Source organism: Salvelinus alpinus, chromosome 20 (assembly GCF_045679555.1).
Source record: "Salvelinus alpinus chromosome 20, SLU_Salpinus.1, whole genome shotgun sequence".
In the NCBI taxonomy this organism is placed as follows: Eukaryota; Metazoa; Chordata; class Actinopteri; order Salmoniformes; family Salmonidae; genus Salvelinus; species Salvelinus alpinus.
This window is the reverse complement of record NC_092105.1, coordinates 42005734-42018402: the sequence shown is the minus strand read 5'-3', so window position 1 is coordinate 42018402 and position 12669 is coordinate 42005734. Positions and strand designations below refer to the sequence as shown.

The 12669-nt window shown below is 44.3% G+C and overlaps 1 protein-coding gene across 11 annotated transcripts in view; it reads left to right on the top strand.

Annotated features, from left to right (window-relative positions):
* Positions 1-12669, top strand: part of LOC139546930 (protein TANC1-like) — a 303586-nt gene that overhangs the window by 235167 nt on the left and 55750 nt on the right. For all 11 annotated transcript variants that reach the window (XM_071355901.1, XM_071355900.1, XM_071355905.1 and 8 more), the window contains 2 exons: positions 1357-1523; positions 7249-7856. In XM_071355901.1, the coding sequence (XP_071212002.1) occupies positions 1357-1523; positions 7249-7856 (775 nt within the window). The remainder of the gene's footprint in view (positions 1-1356; positions 1524-7248; positions 7857-12669) is intronic.

Below are 12669 nucleotides of genomic sequence, written 5' to 3'. Positions count from 1 at the left end.
AGTCTGCGGGGACATTGTTAATTGCTCAATGTAGAAGCTCTGCGTTTGCTTTGACAACATTGATTTGAATTGATGTTACACTAAATGGTTAGTATTACTTTGTTATTGTTGTCAGGGCAGAAGAATAGTGCCTCTCCAAGGAAGCGTAAACTTGGTGACGGTTGCATCTCTCCGAGACAGACAGACAGAAACACGACTATCTCAAGGTCAAGTCCGTTTTGCAAAGACAACACGACCCACTATTTTCCCTGCTCTGCAGTGAATCGATATGTTACTGCAGGAGCCTAAACAGACGATGTAGATATACAAACCCAGTGTTGGAATGATGGAGATGGAAAAGAATGAGGACCAATGTGCAGCCAGGGCATGCAGCAGCTCTCCTGTGACGGGGCCTCTCACGACTGCCCCCTGTTCCTTATTGAAATGAATGACCGTGTTTGATTGGGCTTGATATGGGGGGGAAGTGTTGATTTGTCCACTCCATCACAATGATGCTGGGGGGGTTGAAACATCCCAACTGGGAGGGGAGTTGAAATCTGCACATTTTCCTGTCATTTATATTTTAGCGTGTTTCTGATCACTGTGCAAAGCTGGATGTGAGGAGGAACACTAGGTTGTGTCCCAAATGGCACTCTATTCCCTATATAGTGCACTACTTTTTGACAAGTAGCCTATGGTCAAAAGTAGTGCACTATATAGGAAATAGAGTGCCATTTGGGATGCACACAAGGGCCCTGTCGTTCCGCTGCTGTGAAAGCATGGCTTAGATACTGCAGTGAAGAAGAGCAGATCCCCGCTGCGGTCTCACCACAGAGCAGTTTAGCGTACTGCACTGTCAATATGGCTGCGGACTAAAACACACTCATGTTCATTCATTACTGTGCTAGTTGTAGAGATGTGGGAGAATACCAGAGTAAACCGTCTTAAGATGTGTTAATGCACCAGGCACTGCAGTGCAGAGAGATTTTATCTAAGTACAAAGTTGTTTGTAGTTCTTTTTAAGTGTGGTGTCCAACTATCTTACTCTCTTTCTCTGCTGTATGTTCAGTTCTTATTTTTACTGACACGTTTCTGGCAGCAGCTTGTATGTCTAGCCTAAATTTTATGAGAACAAACTGGCATGTTTGCAGTCGACTTGGCCTGAAAGGTTTGTGAATTGTCGATTTGTTTCTTTCCACCATGTCTTCTCTACTGATCCGTGTGTGTGTGTGTGTGTGTGTGTGTGTGTGTGTGTGTGTGTGTGTGTGTGTGTGTGTGTGTGTGTGTGTGTGTGTGTGTGTGTGTGTGTGTGTGTGTGTGTGTGTGTGTGTGTGTGTGTGTGTGTGTGTGTGTGTGTGTGTGTGTGTGTGTGTTTAGAGAGGAAGATTCCAGAAGAAGACCATATCATACTGATAGACGGGCTAAACGAGGCAGAGTTCCACAAGCCCGACTACGGAGACACCATTGCCTCCTTCATCACCAAGATAATCTCCAAGTTCCCCTCCTGGCTCAAACTGGTTGTTACTGTCCGAGTCAACCTACTGGTGAGTCTACATGTACACTCCTACTGTACGGTGTATGATTACAGAAAAGTTACCAAAATGTTGCAACTTAAGATGGTGTTAAACTGTCCAAGTAATGTACAGTATGACTTAATGACAGGGATATTTTGTAATCTGCCTATTTGTATATGTAGGGCGACAGGTAGCCTAGCGGTCAAGAGCGTTGGGCCAGTAACCGAAAGGTCACCGGTTTCAATCCCCGAGCTGACTTGGTGAAAAATTTGTCGACGTGCCCTTGAGCAATGCACTTAACGCTAATTGCCTCTGTAAGTCACTTTGGATAAGAGCGTCTTATAAATTACTAAAATGTAAATCTTAATATGTCACCATACAGGTATTCATGTTGATATCCTATAATTCACGAATTAATTGAATTGACAACTTGTATTTTTCTCGGTAAGGGTGCTGATGAGTTTAGCTGTATTCAAGGGCCATTTCAGCACAGCTAACTTGCCAATTTCAAGTGAATTAAGATACTTTTTTTTACAACCTCCATGGGTATGTCTGGGTATCCATATTTGATACCTCTCTCACTGAATGACACAAGCACTGGCAGATCCTGGCAAGTGTAAAAGAGGAACTGCTTTACGAAGCGTTTCTTGTTGTCATACACTATCCTCTACAAAGTGTCATTTCTGTCGAGTGCATCGAGGACAGTAGTGGAGAGAGTGAGAGAAATAACAGTTACCCGTTAAACAAGACAGCATGACAACGGAACATGCAGACAGCCACTGACTGAAATTGACACTGAGTCTACCAATGGAGGAGATGAGCTGAGCTGGGGTGATCCAAATTCCCTATTCCCTATGTAGTGCATTACTTTTGACCAGAGCTCTGACTACATAGGGACTAGGACGCCATTTGAGACGCAGATCCTGGTGTCACTTCTTTGCATTCTTTGCAGAGTCTGATGTCTGATGGACAGAGCTAGGCTGTAGCCTGTAGACTGTCAGAGAATCTCAATTTCATACTCCTCGCGTCCTCTCTCCTCGCCTCCTTCTCAAAACCCATTGGAGGACTACAACATTCTACAACATTCGCAGAGTACGACACTGCCTCACGCAGGAAGCGGCGCAGGTCCTAATCCAGGCACTTGTCATCTCCCGTCTGGATTACTGCAACTCGCTGTTGGCTGGGCTCCCTGCCTGTGCCATTAAACCCCTACAACTCATCCAGAACGCCGCAGCCCGTCTGGTGTTCAACTTTCCCAAGTTCTCTCACGTCACCCCGCTCCTCCGCTCTCTCCACTGGCTTCCAGTTGAAGCTCGCATCCGCTACAAGACCATGGTGCTTGCCTACGGAGCTGTGAGGGGAACGGCACCCCCGTACCTTCAGGCTCTGATCAGGCCCTACACCCAAACAAGGGCACTGCGTTCATCCACCTCTGGCCTGCTCGCCTCCCTACCTCTGAGGAAGTACAGTTCCCGCTCAGCCCAGTCAAAACTGTTCGCTGCTCTGGCACCCCAATGGTGGAACAAACTCCCTCACGACGCCAGGTCAGCGGAGTCAATCACCACCTTCCGGAGACACCTGAAACCCCACCTCTTTAAGGAATACCTAGGATAGGATAAAGTAATCCTTCTAACCCCCCCCCCCCCCTTAAAAGAGTTAGATGCACTATTGTAAAGTGGTTGTTCCACTGGATATCATAAGGTGAATGCACCAATTTGTAAGTCGCTCTGGATAAGAGCGTCTGCTAAATGACTTAAATGTTAAATGAGGAGGTCAGATGGGAGGGACCTCTGGCTCTCCATCCAATAGGTTCGCAGAAGGAGGAGAGGAGAGAGGATGCAAGGAGTGCAATTGAGATTAATCCTGGGCCTTGGGATAATGTGGCAGCTGACTGAAAGCCATATCTGTACCAGCTCTTGTCATTATTGCTCTCTCAGCCACTCTGGCCACGGGCCCAACCATCCATCAGTATGCATAGGCAGGAGTTAGTTACACTGCACTGCAGACAGGGAGCATAGGAGACTGCACTCTTGTTAGATCTATGCTGTTCTGTTTTGTTTTTCTTGCGACTGGAGAATTGAAGGGGTAATGGGGATTATTCTGATTTCGTATTCAGTTTTTTATTTTTTTTTCTCCTCCATTTTGGTTAATCCTTGCATGGTGTGTGTGGGTGATTCTGTGATGTGCAGGGTTCGATACTGTGATCAAAACAGTCGCATTTGCAACCGTTTGACTTGGCAGTGCCAGCTGGTCTGCGCATGCTCTGAGGACGTGACTAGGGATGCCCGGGGCCGGCAGCCTTGCGAGGGTTAACACATTTAAATATTTTACTCACGTTGGCCACGGAGAAGGAGAGCCCACAGGCTTTGGTAGCGGGCCGTGTCAGTGGCACTGTATTGTCCTCAATGCGAGCAAAGAAGTTGTTTAATTTGTCTGGGAGCAAGACGTCGATGTCCGCGACGGGGTTGGTTTTCTTTTTGTAATCCATGATTGACTGTAGACCCTGCCACATACGTCTCGTGTTTGAACCGTTGAATTGCGACTCTACTTTGTCTCTATACTGACGCTTTGCTTATTTGATTGCCTTGTGGAGAGAATAGCTGCACTGTTTGTATTCGGTCATGTTTCCAGTCGCCTTGCCATGATTAAACGCGTTGGTTCGCGCTTTCAGTTTTGCGCGAATGCTGCCATCAATCTACGGTTTCTGGTTAGGAAAGGTTTTAATAGTCACAGTAGGTACGACATCTCTGATGCACTTGCTAATAAACTCGTTTACCGAGTCAACGTATACATCAATGTTGTTGTCTGAGGCTATCCGGAACATATCCCAGTCCACGTGATCGAAGCAATCTTGAAGTGTGGAATCTGATTGGTTAGACCAGCGTTGGACAGACCTGAGCACGGGCGTTTCCTGTTTAAGTTTCTGTCTATAGGCTGGGAGCAACAAAATGGAGTCATGGTCAGATTTGTCGAAGGCAGGGCAGAGGAGGGCTTTGTATGCATCGCGGAAGTTAGAGTAGCAATGATCCAAAAAGCTACCAGTCCATGTCGCTCATTCAATATGCTGATAGAATTTAGGAAGTCTTGTTCTCAGGTTAGCTTTTTTTAAATCCCCAGCTACAATTAATGCAGCCTCAGGATGTATATGGTTTCCAGTTTACATAGAGTCCAGTGAAGTTCTTTCAGGGCCTACAAGGTATCCGCTTGGGGGGGATATACACAGCTGTGACTATAATCGAAGAGAATTCTCTTGGAAGATAAGGGTGGAGGTCCGAACAAAGGATCCACTTCAGGAAAGACGTATTCCTGGTCGTAATGTTGTAAGTTGACATCGCTTTTATATCCAATAGTTCTTCCCGGCTGTATGTAATAACACCTGAGATTTTCTGGGCTAACAATGTAATAAATAATACATAAAAAAACAATTATCTGCATAGTTTCCTAAGGACCTGAAGCGAGGCGACCATCTCTGTCAGTGCTATTTTTAATCTAGGCTATGTCATTTTGTTATGTTGATTATTTATCACATGCGCACTGCAAACATATAGCCTATACATAACCTGTCGGACAGAGAGAGCACGCAGCTCTCAAACAGCTGGTTGTTGCATGGAGCAACTCACCGAAGACCGACAGCGGTAGTAGGGGTAGGAAAGCAGTAGGAAAGATGCTCCAAGTTATGATATCAACCAGTAAATGCTAAGGCAAGAATGGGTATGCAAACCAGTTATACAAAAAGTTTAACGTTTTGGTTTAATATTTGCAATGCGCAATTCAGTCATCATCGAATAGCCTACCTTGAACATCAGACATTTCCTTCAATGCAAATGCTAATCCATTCTTAAAGTGGTAATGCATCATTTTTTGCATACATTTTGGGGGAAGTTTTTTTCTGTAGGGTATTACAACAGTTAAGTATAAAATGTAGGTCCTTGAAAATTACATTTAAGTGCTTGAAAAAGTAATTGAATTTGACTTGCCAATGTCTATATGAACCCTGTATAGGCTACTTGCTCAAACCGCAAATGAAAGATAAAAATCACCTGCTATTGAAATGATGCACGCATTATTCGCTTTCCTGGCAGATCTTGACCTGGGTCAGTATTTTTTTCATTCTGGCCAGTAGCTTTCATTTGGCACTGGCTCGGTGTGCCACTGGCAAGTCTACCTGATTGTCGAGCCCTGCTGTGTGCGGTGCACGTAGTGCCAACATGTCTACCACTTTGTGTAGCCGTTAGCGATGCTAATGATAGCCTAACCGTTTTCGGGGAGATGGAAAGGCAATTGAAGCTAACTACAAAGTAGCCTATGCCTACCTGGCAGAATCATGATTATTTGCATCAATCCAGTGGCCATTTGTTTTGAAAACTCCATCACAAGTGCACTAAAAGAGCACCTCTAGCCAAACACAACTGTCTGGCTGGTGTGCACTTGAATTAAAGGGTATCTACACAAAAAAATCTAAATTTCTCAAATTTTTATCAGACCTTAACAAGGGTCCCCTGATGTGGTTTTAGCATTAGTTGTTTAAAAAATATAATTCTAGAGCGAAAATCTGAAGAAAAAAAACTGGGGGAAATCATACTAATCATATTTTTTTTGACGTGGTATCGTTTTGGTATCAAGTATGTTCTAAATTGAGTGTTAGGACCCCTGGACCAGAGAGAGGATTTCTCATGTTTGTGTTCATGGATCTTTTTGGGTTGGGTTGGGATTAGGCTACATGTCATGTTGATCCATCATTCCAAAAAAGAAACCTGTACATTTTTTTTAAAACCTGGGAAGTTACTGAAATTTTGCAAACCTAGGGAGGCCCTTTGATAAATTATCTCATGAAGTAGGTAGGATAAGTGGAGACTAGAGCCAGATGAGGGTGTGAGTGTTACCTCATGCTCACACATCCAAAGTGTAAACAAGATCTCGGGGCAAGGTTGCTCACAATGGCTAACACTACAAACTAATAAGTGTGAGGTGTTCTTAGGTGAGGTGTTGCTCAGAAACCTTGGCCAGTCTGTGTATTATTCAGTATGTTTTTTTCTCTTTTCTCTCTCTCGCTCTCTTGCTCACTTTCGCTGTGTCTGACTCTCCTTCTATCTCTATCTCTTTTCCCGCTCTCACTCTCTTTCTGAGAAGGTGTTATCTCTGGGCTGCATTACTTCTCTATCCTCTCCAGAAAGGCAGGGGGATTGCAGCAGGATTAAGGTAGATTGATTTCTCCCACCCTGAGGAGTGAGATTGAAGTGTGGGTTGTGTCCACAGCGTGCCCACTAAAAGTCTCCCCAATGGCCCCATCTCCTGCTCTCTCCAGCTCTATCACCTCCCAGCTCCCAAAGCCTTTGTTTGCAAACACATCGGCGAGTGACTGCGGCAGGCCGATAGCTTAGTGCTCAGTGTCAGTTCCAGCTAGCCCCCTGTGCTTACTGACCCTGGGCTGATAAGAAAAGCTGGAGGAACCACACATGATATAGCCTTCATGGAGAGTGGAAGATTGTCCATTAAGCTCTTCATTTTGTGGTGGTTTCTGTGTTGTGGAAACCGTTTTGGAATAGGAATTTGGAATTCTGGGCATACACTTACTTGTAAATTATATAGTTGATTTATTGTTTTTCCCACTTTCTCATTTACATAGACACATCTTTTTTGTGTGGGTGATGGTACTGGAGAACATATATTTATAATATAATAACAATATAATGTAACAATATAATATTACAGTGCAGTAGCAAATCTAATGACAATATCCTTGTGTCTTCCATAGGAAGTCACCAGCCTCCTCCCCTTCTCCAAGATCTCCCTGGACGATTTCCCAGAGAACAAGGAAATCAACACGGACCTCAATGCCTACATCCAGTACCGCATCAACGGCAGCAAAGACATCATGAACAACATCTCCCTCAATGGCAAGGCCGACCCCATCATTGTGGGCAAGGTGAGCAGCCACCTGATCGCCCGCAGCCAGGGCTCCTATCTGTACCTCAAACTGACCCTGGACCTGTTCGAGAGGGGCCACCTGGTGATCAAGAGCGCTAGTTACAAGGTAGTGCCCGTGTCGCTGGCCGAGCTCTACCTCCTGCAGTGCAACATGAAGTTCATGACTCAGTCGGCATTCGAGCGCTCGCTGCCCATCCTGAATGTAGCGCTGGCGTCTCTCCACCCGATGATGGATGAGCAGCTGTTCCAGGCCATCAACGCGGGTGCCGTGCGTGGTGAGCTGCCCTGGGACGACTTCCAGCAGCACATGGAGACGTTGTCCTGTTTCCTCATCAAGCGGCGGGACAAGACGCGCATGTTCTGCCACCCATCCTTCAGAGAGTGGTTGGTGTGGAGGGCAGATGGAGAGAGCACCAACTTCCTCTGTGACCCCAGGTGAGCTAGGCTAACTCAAATCTACCCTGGTTAGTTAGGTGAACTTAAGCCCAATTAGTGAGTTAGGGAGCGCAGCAAAATAGCCTCAATTAGCCTTAGCTAGCTAGCTGGCTAAATTTGCTTGCTACTGTCGCTAGCTAGCTTCTTTGCAAAGATTTGATGCAGTCAAGACAGGCACTACCATATGGTATGATAGATAACCTATGGCAGCAACACGTTTGTCTAACTAGCGCGAGTTGGTTTGCCTACTTTCTCTCCCTCCTGCCACACACATAGACTGTCACACACACTGGTCCCTGCTCCTCTCCCGCCACACCCCCACATTCTGCTGAAACAAGCAGAGTGCAGCACACCAGCTCTCTCCCGATTCGCGCAAGGAATTCTCCATTAAATAAAAAATAAAAAAAGATTTGAAACGCAACATGTAAAGTGTTGGTCCCATGTTTTATGAGTTGAAATAAAAGATCCCATGACATTTCCATAGGCACAAAAAGCTTATTTCTCTCAAATGCACACATGTCTCCTTTGCCAAGATAATACATCGACCTGACAGGTGTGGCATATCAAGAAGCTGATTATTACACAGGTGTACCTTATGCTGGGGACAATAAAAGGCCATTCTAAAATGTTTTATCACACAACATAATGCCACAGTTGTCTCGAGTTTTGCGGGAGCGTACAATTGGATAGCTGACTACAGGAATGTCCACCAGAGCTGTTGCCAGATAATGTTAATTTCTCTACCATAAGCTGCAGTACGTCCAACCGGCTTCACAACCGCAGACAACATGTACCCACGCCAGCCCAGGACCTCCACATCCGGCTTCTTCACCTGCGGGATTGTCTGAGACCAGCCACCCGGACAGCTGATGAAACTGTGGGTTTGCACAACTGAAGAATTTCTGCACAAACTGTCAGAAACTGTCTCAGGGAAGCTCATCTGCATGCTCGTCGTCCTCACCAGGGCATTGACCTGACTGCAGTTTGGCGTCGTAACCGACTTCAGTGGGTAAATGCTCAACTTTGATGACCACTGGCACGTTGGAGAAGTGTTATGTGGGCGAGCGTTGTCATGCCATTCATGCGCCGCCATCATCTTATGATTCAGCATGATAATGCATGGCCCCATGTCGCAAGGGATCTGTACATAATTCCTGGAAGCTGAAAATGTCCCAGTTCTTCCATGGCCTGCATACTCACCAGAAATGTCACCCATTGAGCATGTTTGGGATGCTCTGGATTGACGTGTGCGACAGCATGTTCCAGTTCCTGCCAATATCCAGAAACTTTGCACAGCCATTGAAGAGGACTGGGACAACATTCCACAGGCCACAATCAACAGCCTGATCAACTTTATGCGAAGGAGATGTGTCGCGCTGCATGAAGCAAATTGTGGTCACAACAGATACTGACTGGTTTTTTGATCCACGCCCCTACCTTTTTTAAAGGGGTCTGTGACCATCAGATGCATATATGTATTCCCAGTCATGGGAAATCCATCGATTAGAGCCTCGTGAATTTATTTCAATTGACTGATTTCCTTATATGAACTGTAACTCAGTTGCATTTATATTTTTGTTCAGTGTATTTCAACTATTCAGATATCAACCCAAAAAATCATGATATTATTTGAGTAGTGAAATCATTTCAAATGCCCACTCTGGAACCCCCTACAAACGTGCCTAGCATATTCTGTCAGGGGGTTAACACTGACAGTAGAGCTTTTAATCAGCAATACATTCATAGCCAGTAGGAGATTTCTCTTTTCAGTCATTCAGTTGTGTTGAATTGAAATTGCAGCCTCTCTACCATGAGTGACATGTGTGGTTGCCTAGGAGAGATGGCTCACTTTGGCATTTCTTCTAGCACTCAGAAGGAGGAGAAATAATTACAGTACCTTGTTTAGAGCTGCATATTCTGATCTTCAGACGCTTTTAAAAATGTAAATACCGAGGGAGACAGTGTACCATTTTGTTTAAGGAGCAAACAAGCACAAGTATGAATGGTTGTATTGAATGGTTGTTTGTGCAGTAAAGAGGGAGGAAATTACCATCAATAAGAAGTTGTGCATGACTCATCTCTGCCTGGGAGACCTCTGATGTCTGATGTCTGTTTCTTCACTTGAAGAGGAAATCGAACATTCAAGACAGCTTCGCCGCGTTCCCTTTTAAGTTATATCAATCCACTCCTTTTCACTCAATCACAGACATGTTATTGCTCCCTAGTTTGTATACCGCCATTAATCGATACACATGGGGCAGGATACTTATGTAATCCGCGAGGAGGGAGAAGACGGCGCTTCGCTGCAGAAGAAATTATTGAATTTATAGCTCAACTCTGAAACAGAAGCTGACAAGTCATATTTGTTCCTGTTGCTGTTAAGATGTGCTTTGCTGGGTGAGGGGATGGATGGACAGCCAGGAGAAGTAGCCTAGTCTGAATCCCAAATGGCACCCTATTCCCTATATAGTGCACTACTTTCGACCAGAGCCCTATGGGTCCTTGTCAAAAATGGTGGACTAAATAGGGAATAGGGTGCCATTTGGGACACTACTGGTGTTGTTTGGCAGAAACACAGGGGTTGTCAGCATACATCCTGGGTCCCGTCCCTGTCACATTATCTTACATGGGGTCGACTGATGAAATGTAGGGCTCCTTCAGTGCTCTGCGTGTAGGGAAATTGATTTAGCTCAAGTCGGATGAGGGAGGTTGTTTACTGGCAAGGATGTTTCCATAAACACTATTCAGTGAATTAGAAGAACCATCTGAATGGAGTTCAGACACCACTGGCAACTGATGTCGACATTTGAATTTCAACACTCATTTGGGTTGGAAATGAATTTGCTCTTAGACATGGTTTTCTCTCAGCAAAGATACTCTTGAGTTGGCAAACTGTAGGCTTAGTAGCAAATGTATACTATACAGTAGTTAGCATTACTACTGTCAAGAGTGTACTACTATTTGGTTGTTATCATTTATAACAACAAGAACTAGGGATTCATGATATATCGGTGAACATATCGGAATCGAACGATATTAGCTAAACATCGCTATCGGCCCGATGTCTAGTTCAACGGCGATGTGAAAAACCGATATCAAAGCTGACGTGCATACCTATATAACGTAGGTAAATGACATCATGATGCCACGTAAAATTTTGCGTTACACCTGCAACACAGCATTCCTAACCTAGCCCACAATGTCTGCTGTGTGGATCGAACAGTCAACAAGTCATTTGAAAGAGTAAAAACATTTCAGCGAGACAACTCAAAGGCAAAATCCATTCATGCCAAGATAATGGAATTCATTGCCCTTGACAATCAACCGTTCTCTGTCGTGGGTGATGTTGACTTTCGCGACTGGTTGAGCACCGGTACACACTAACGTTACCAAGTGCGCTATTGTTCAGATGTTGCCCTACCGGAGTTACACAGTAATAGCGTCACTGCTATTAGCTTCAGGATATACTATGGAATGCTGTTTGGGTCTTTGCGTGTCAAAAAAGATACACGTCAAATAACACTATTTGACAATAACACTATTTGACGCATTAAATAAGATTTTAATTTGACACGTCAAATACAACCGTTCTATTATAGAATGTTATGTGTTCTGAATTTGCACGTGCAAGCCAAGCGCCACCACTACTATCAGTAGCACTGTCAAAGCTGTATAAATGTCTGCAAACCCGCAAACACCGGCCACGAACGATGTGTTTACAATACTGCATTATTTGTTCGACCGCAACCTCTGGGGTAGCTAGCTAGCTTTAGCTTGGTACCTAGCTAGCACCAATACAACCAATATAGCACCAATATAACCAATCTGAAAACAGTGACCAGTAGAAACTGCAGTAATTTTCACTATTCTTAGCAATGATTTAGGAATCCTTGTGAGTAAGTATTAGCTAGCTAGCCACTTGTTGTTTACCTATTGAAATTGAACTTCAGTTCATGAAAATAAATAGCTAGCCAGCTGCTTAACCCTGTTGCCCAAAGCTAACGTTATAAGCAGCCAGCTAGCTTTATCTGTCTAGTGAGGCTCGACCTGACCAGGTTATGTGTTGTGAAGCTAGCCACAAGAAGGATTAGGCACAGGAGTGGAATTTGCGATTTGCCTTCAAAATAAAAGTACCTCTTTGAAAGTGATGCAGAAGGTTACAATTGGTGGAATCATGCCATATTTAGACTAGATCATGTTAAACAAGGTTGGAGGGTGAATGCCATATTTAGACTAGATCATGTTAAACAAGGTTGGAGGGTGAAGCATTGAAATGGGGTATCAGTTTACTTGGTGACACCCACAGAAAAAAATCTCTGAAACTGGAAACACTTATCTCCCTCACTAGCTTTAAGCACCAGCTGTCAGAGCAGCTCATAGATTACTGCACCTGTACATAGCCCATCTATAATTTAGCCCAAACAACTACCTCTTTACCTACTGTATTTATTTATTTATTTTGCTCCTTTGCACCCCATTATTTCTGTCTCTACTTTGCGCTTTCTTCCACTGCAAACCAACCATTCCAGTGTTTTTAGTTTTTATTTTACTTGCTGTGTTGTATTCACTTCGCCTCCATGGCCTTTTTATATTTTTATTTATTTATACATATATTTGTTTGCCTTCACCTCCCTTATCTCACCTCACTTGCTCACATTGTATATAGACTTATTTTTTTCACTGTATTATTGACTATATGTTTGTTTTACTCCATGTGTAACTATGTGTTGTTGTATGTGTCGAACTGCTTTGCTTTATCTTGGCCAGGTCGCAATTGTAAATGAGAACGTGTTCTCAATTTGCCTACCTGGTT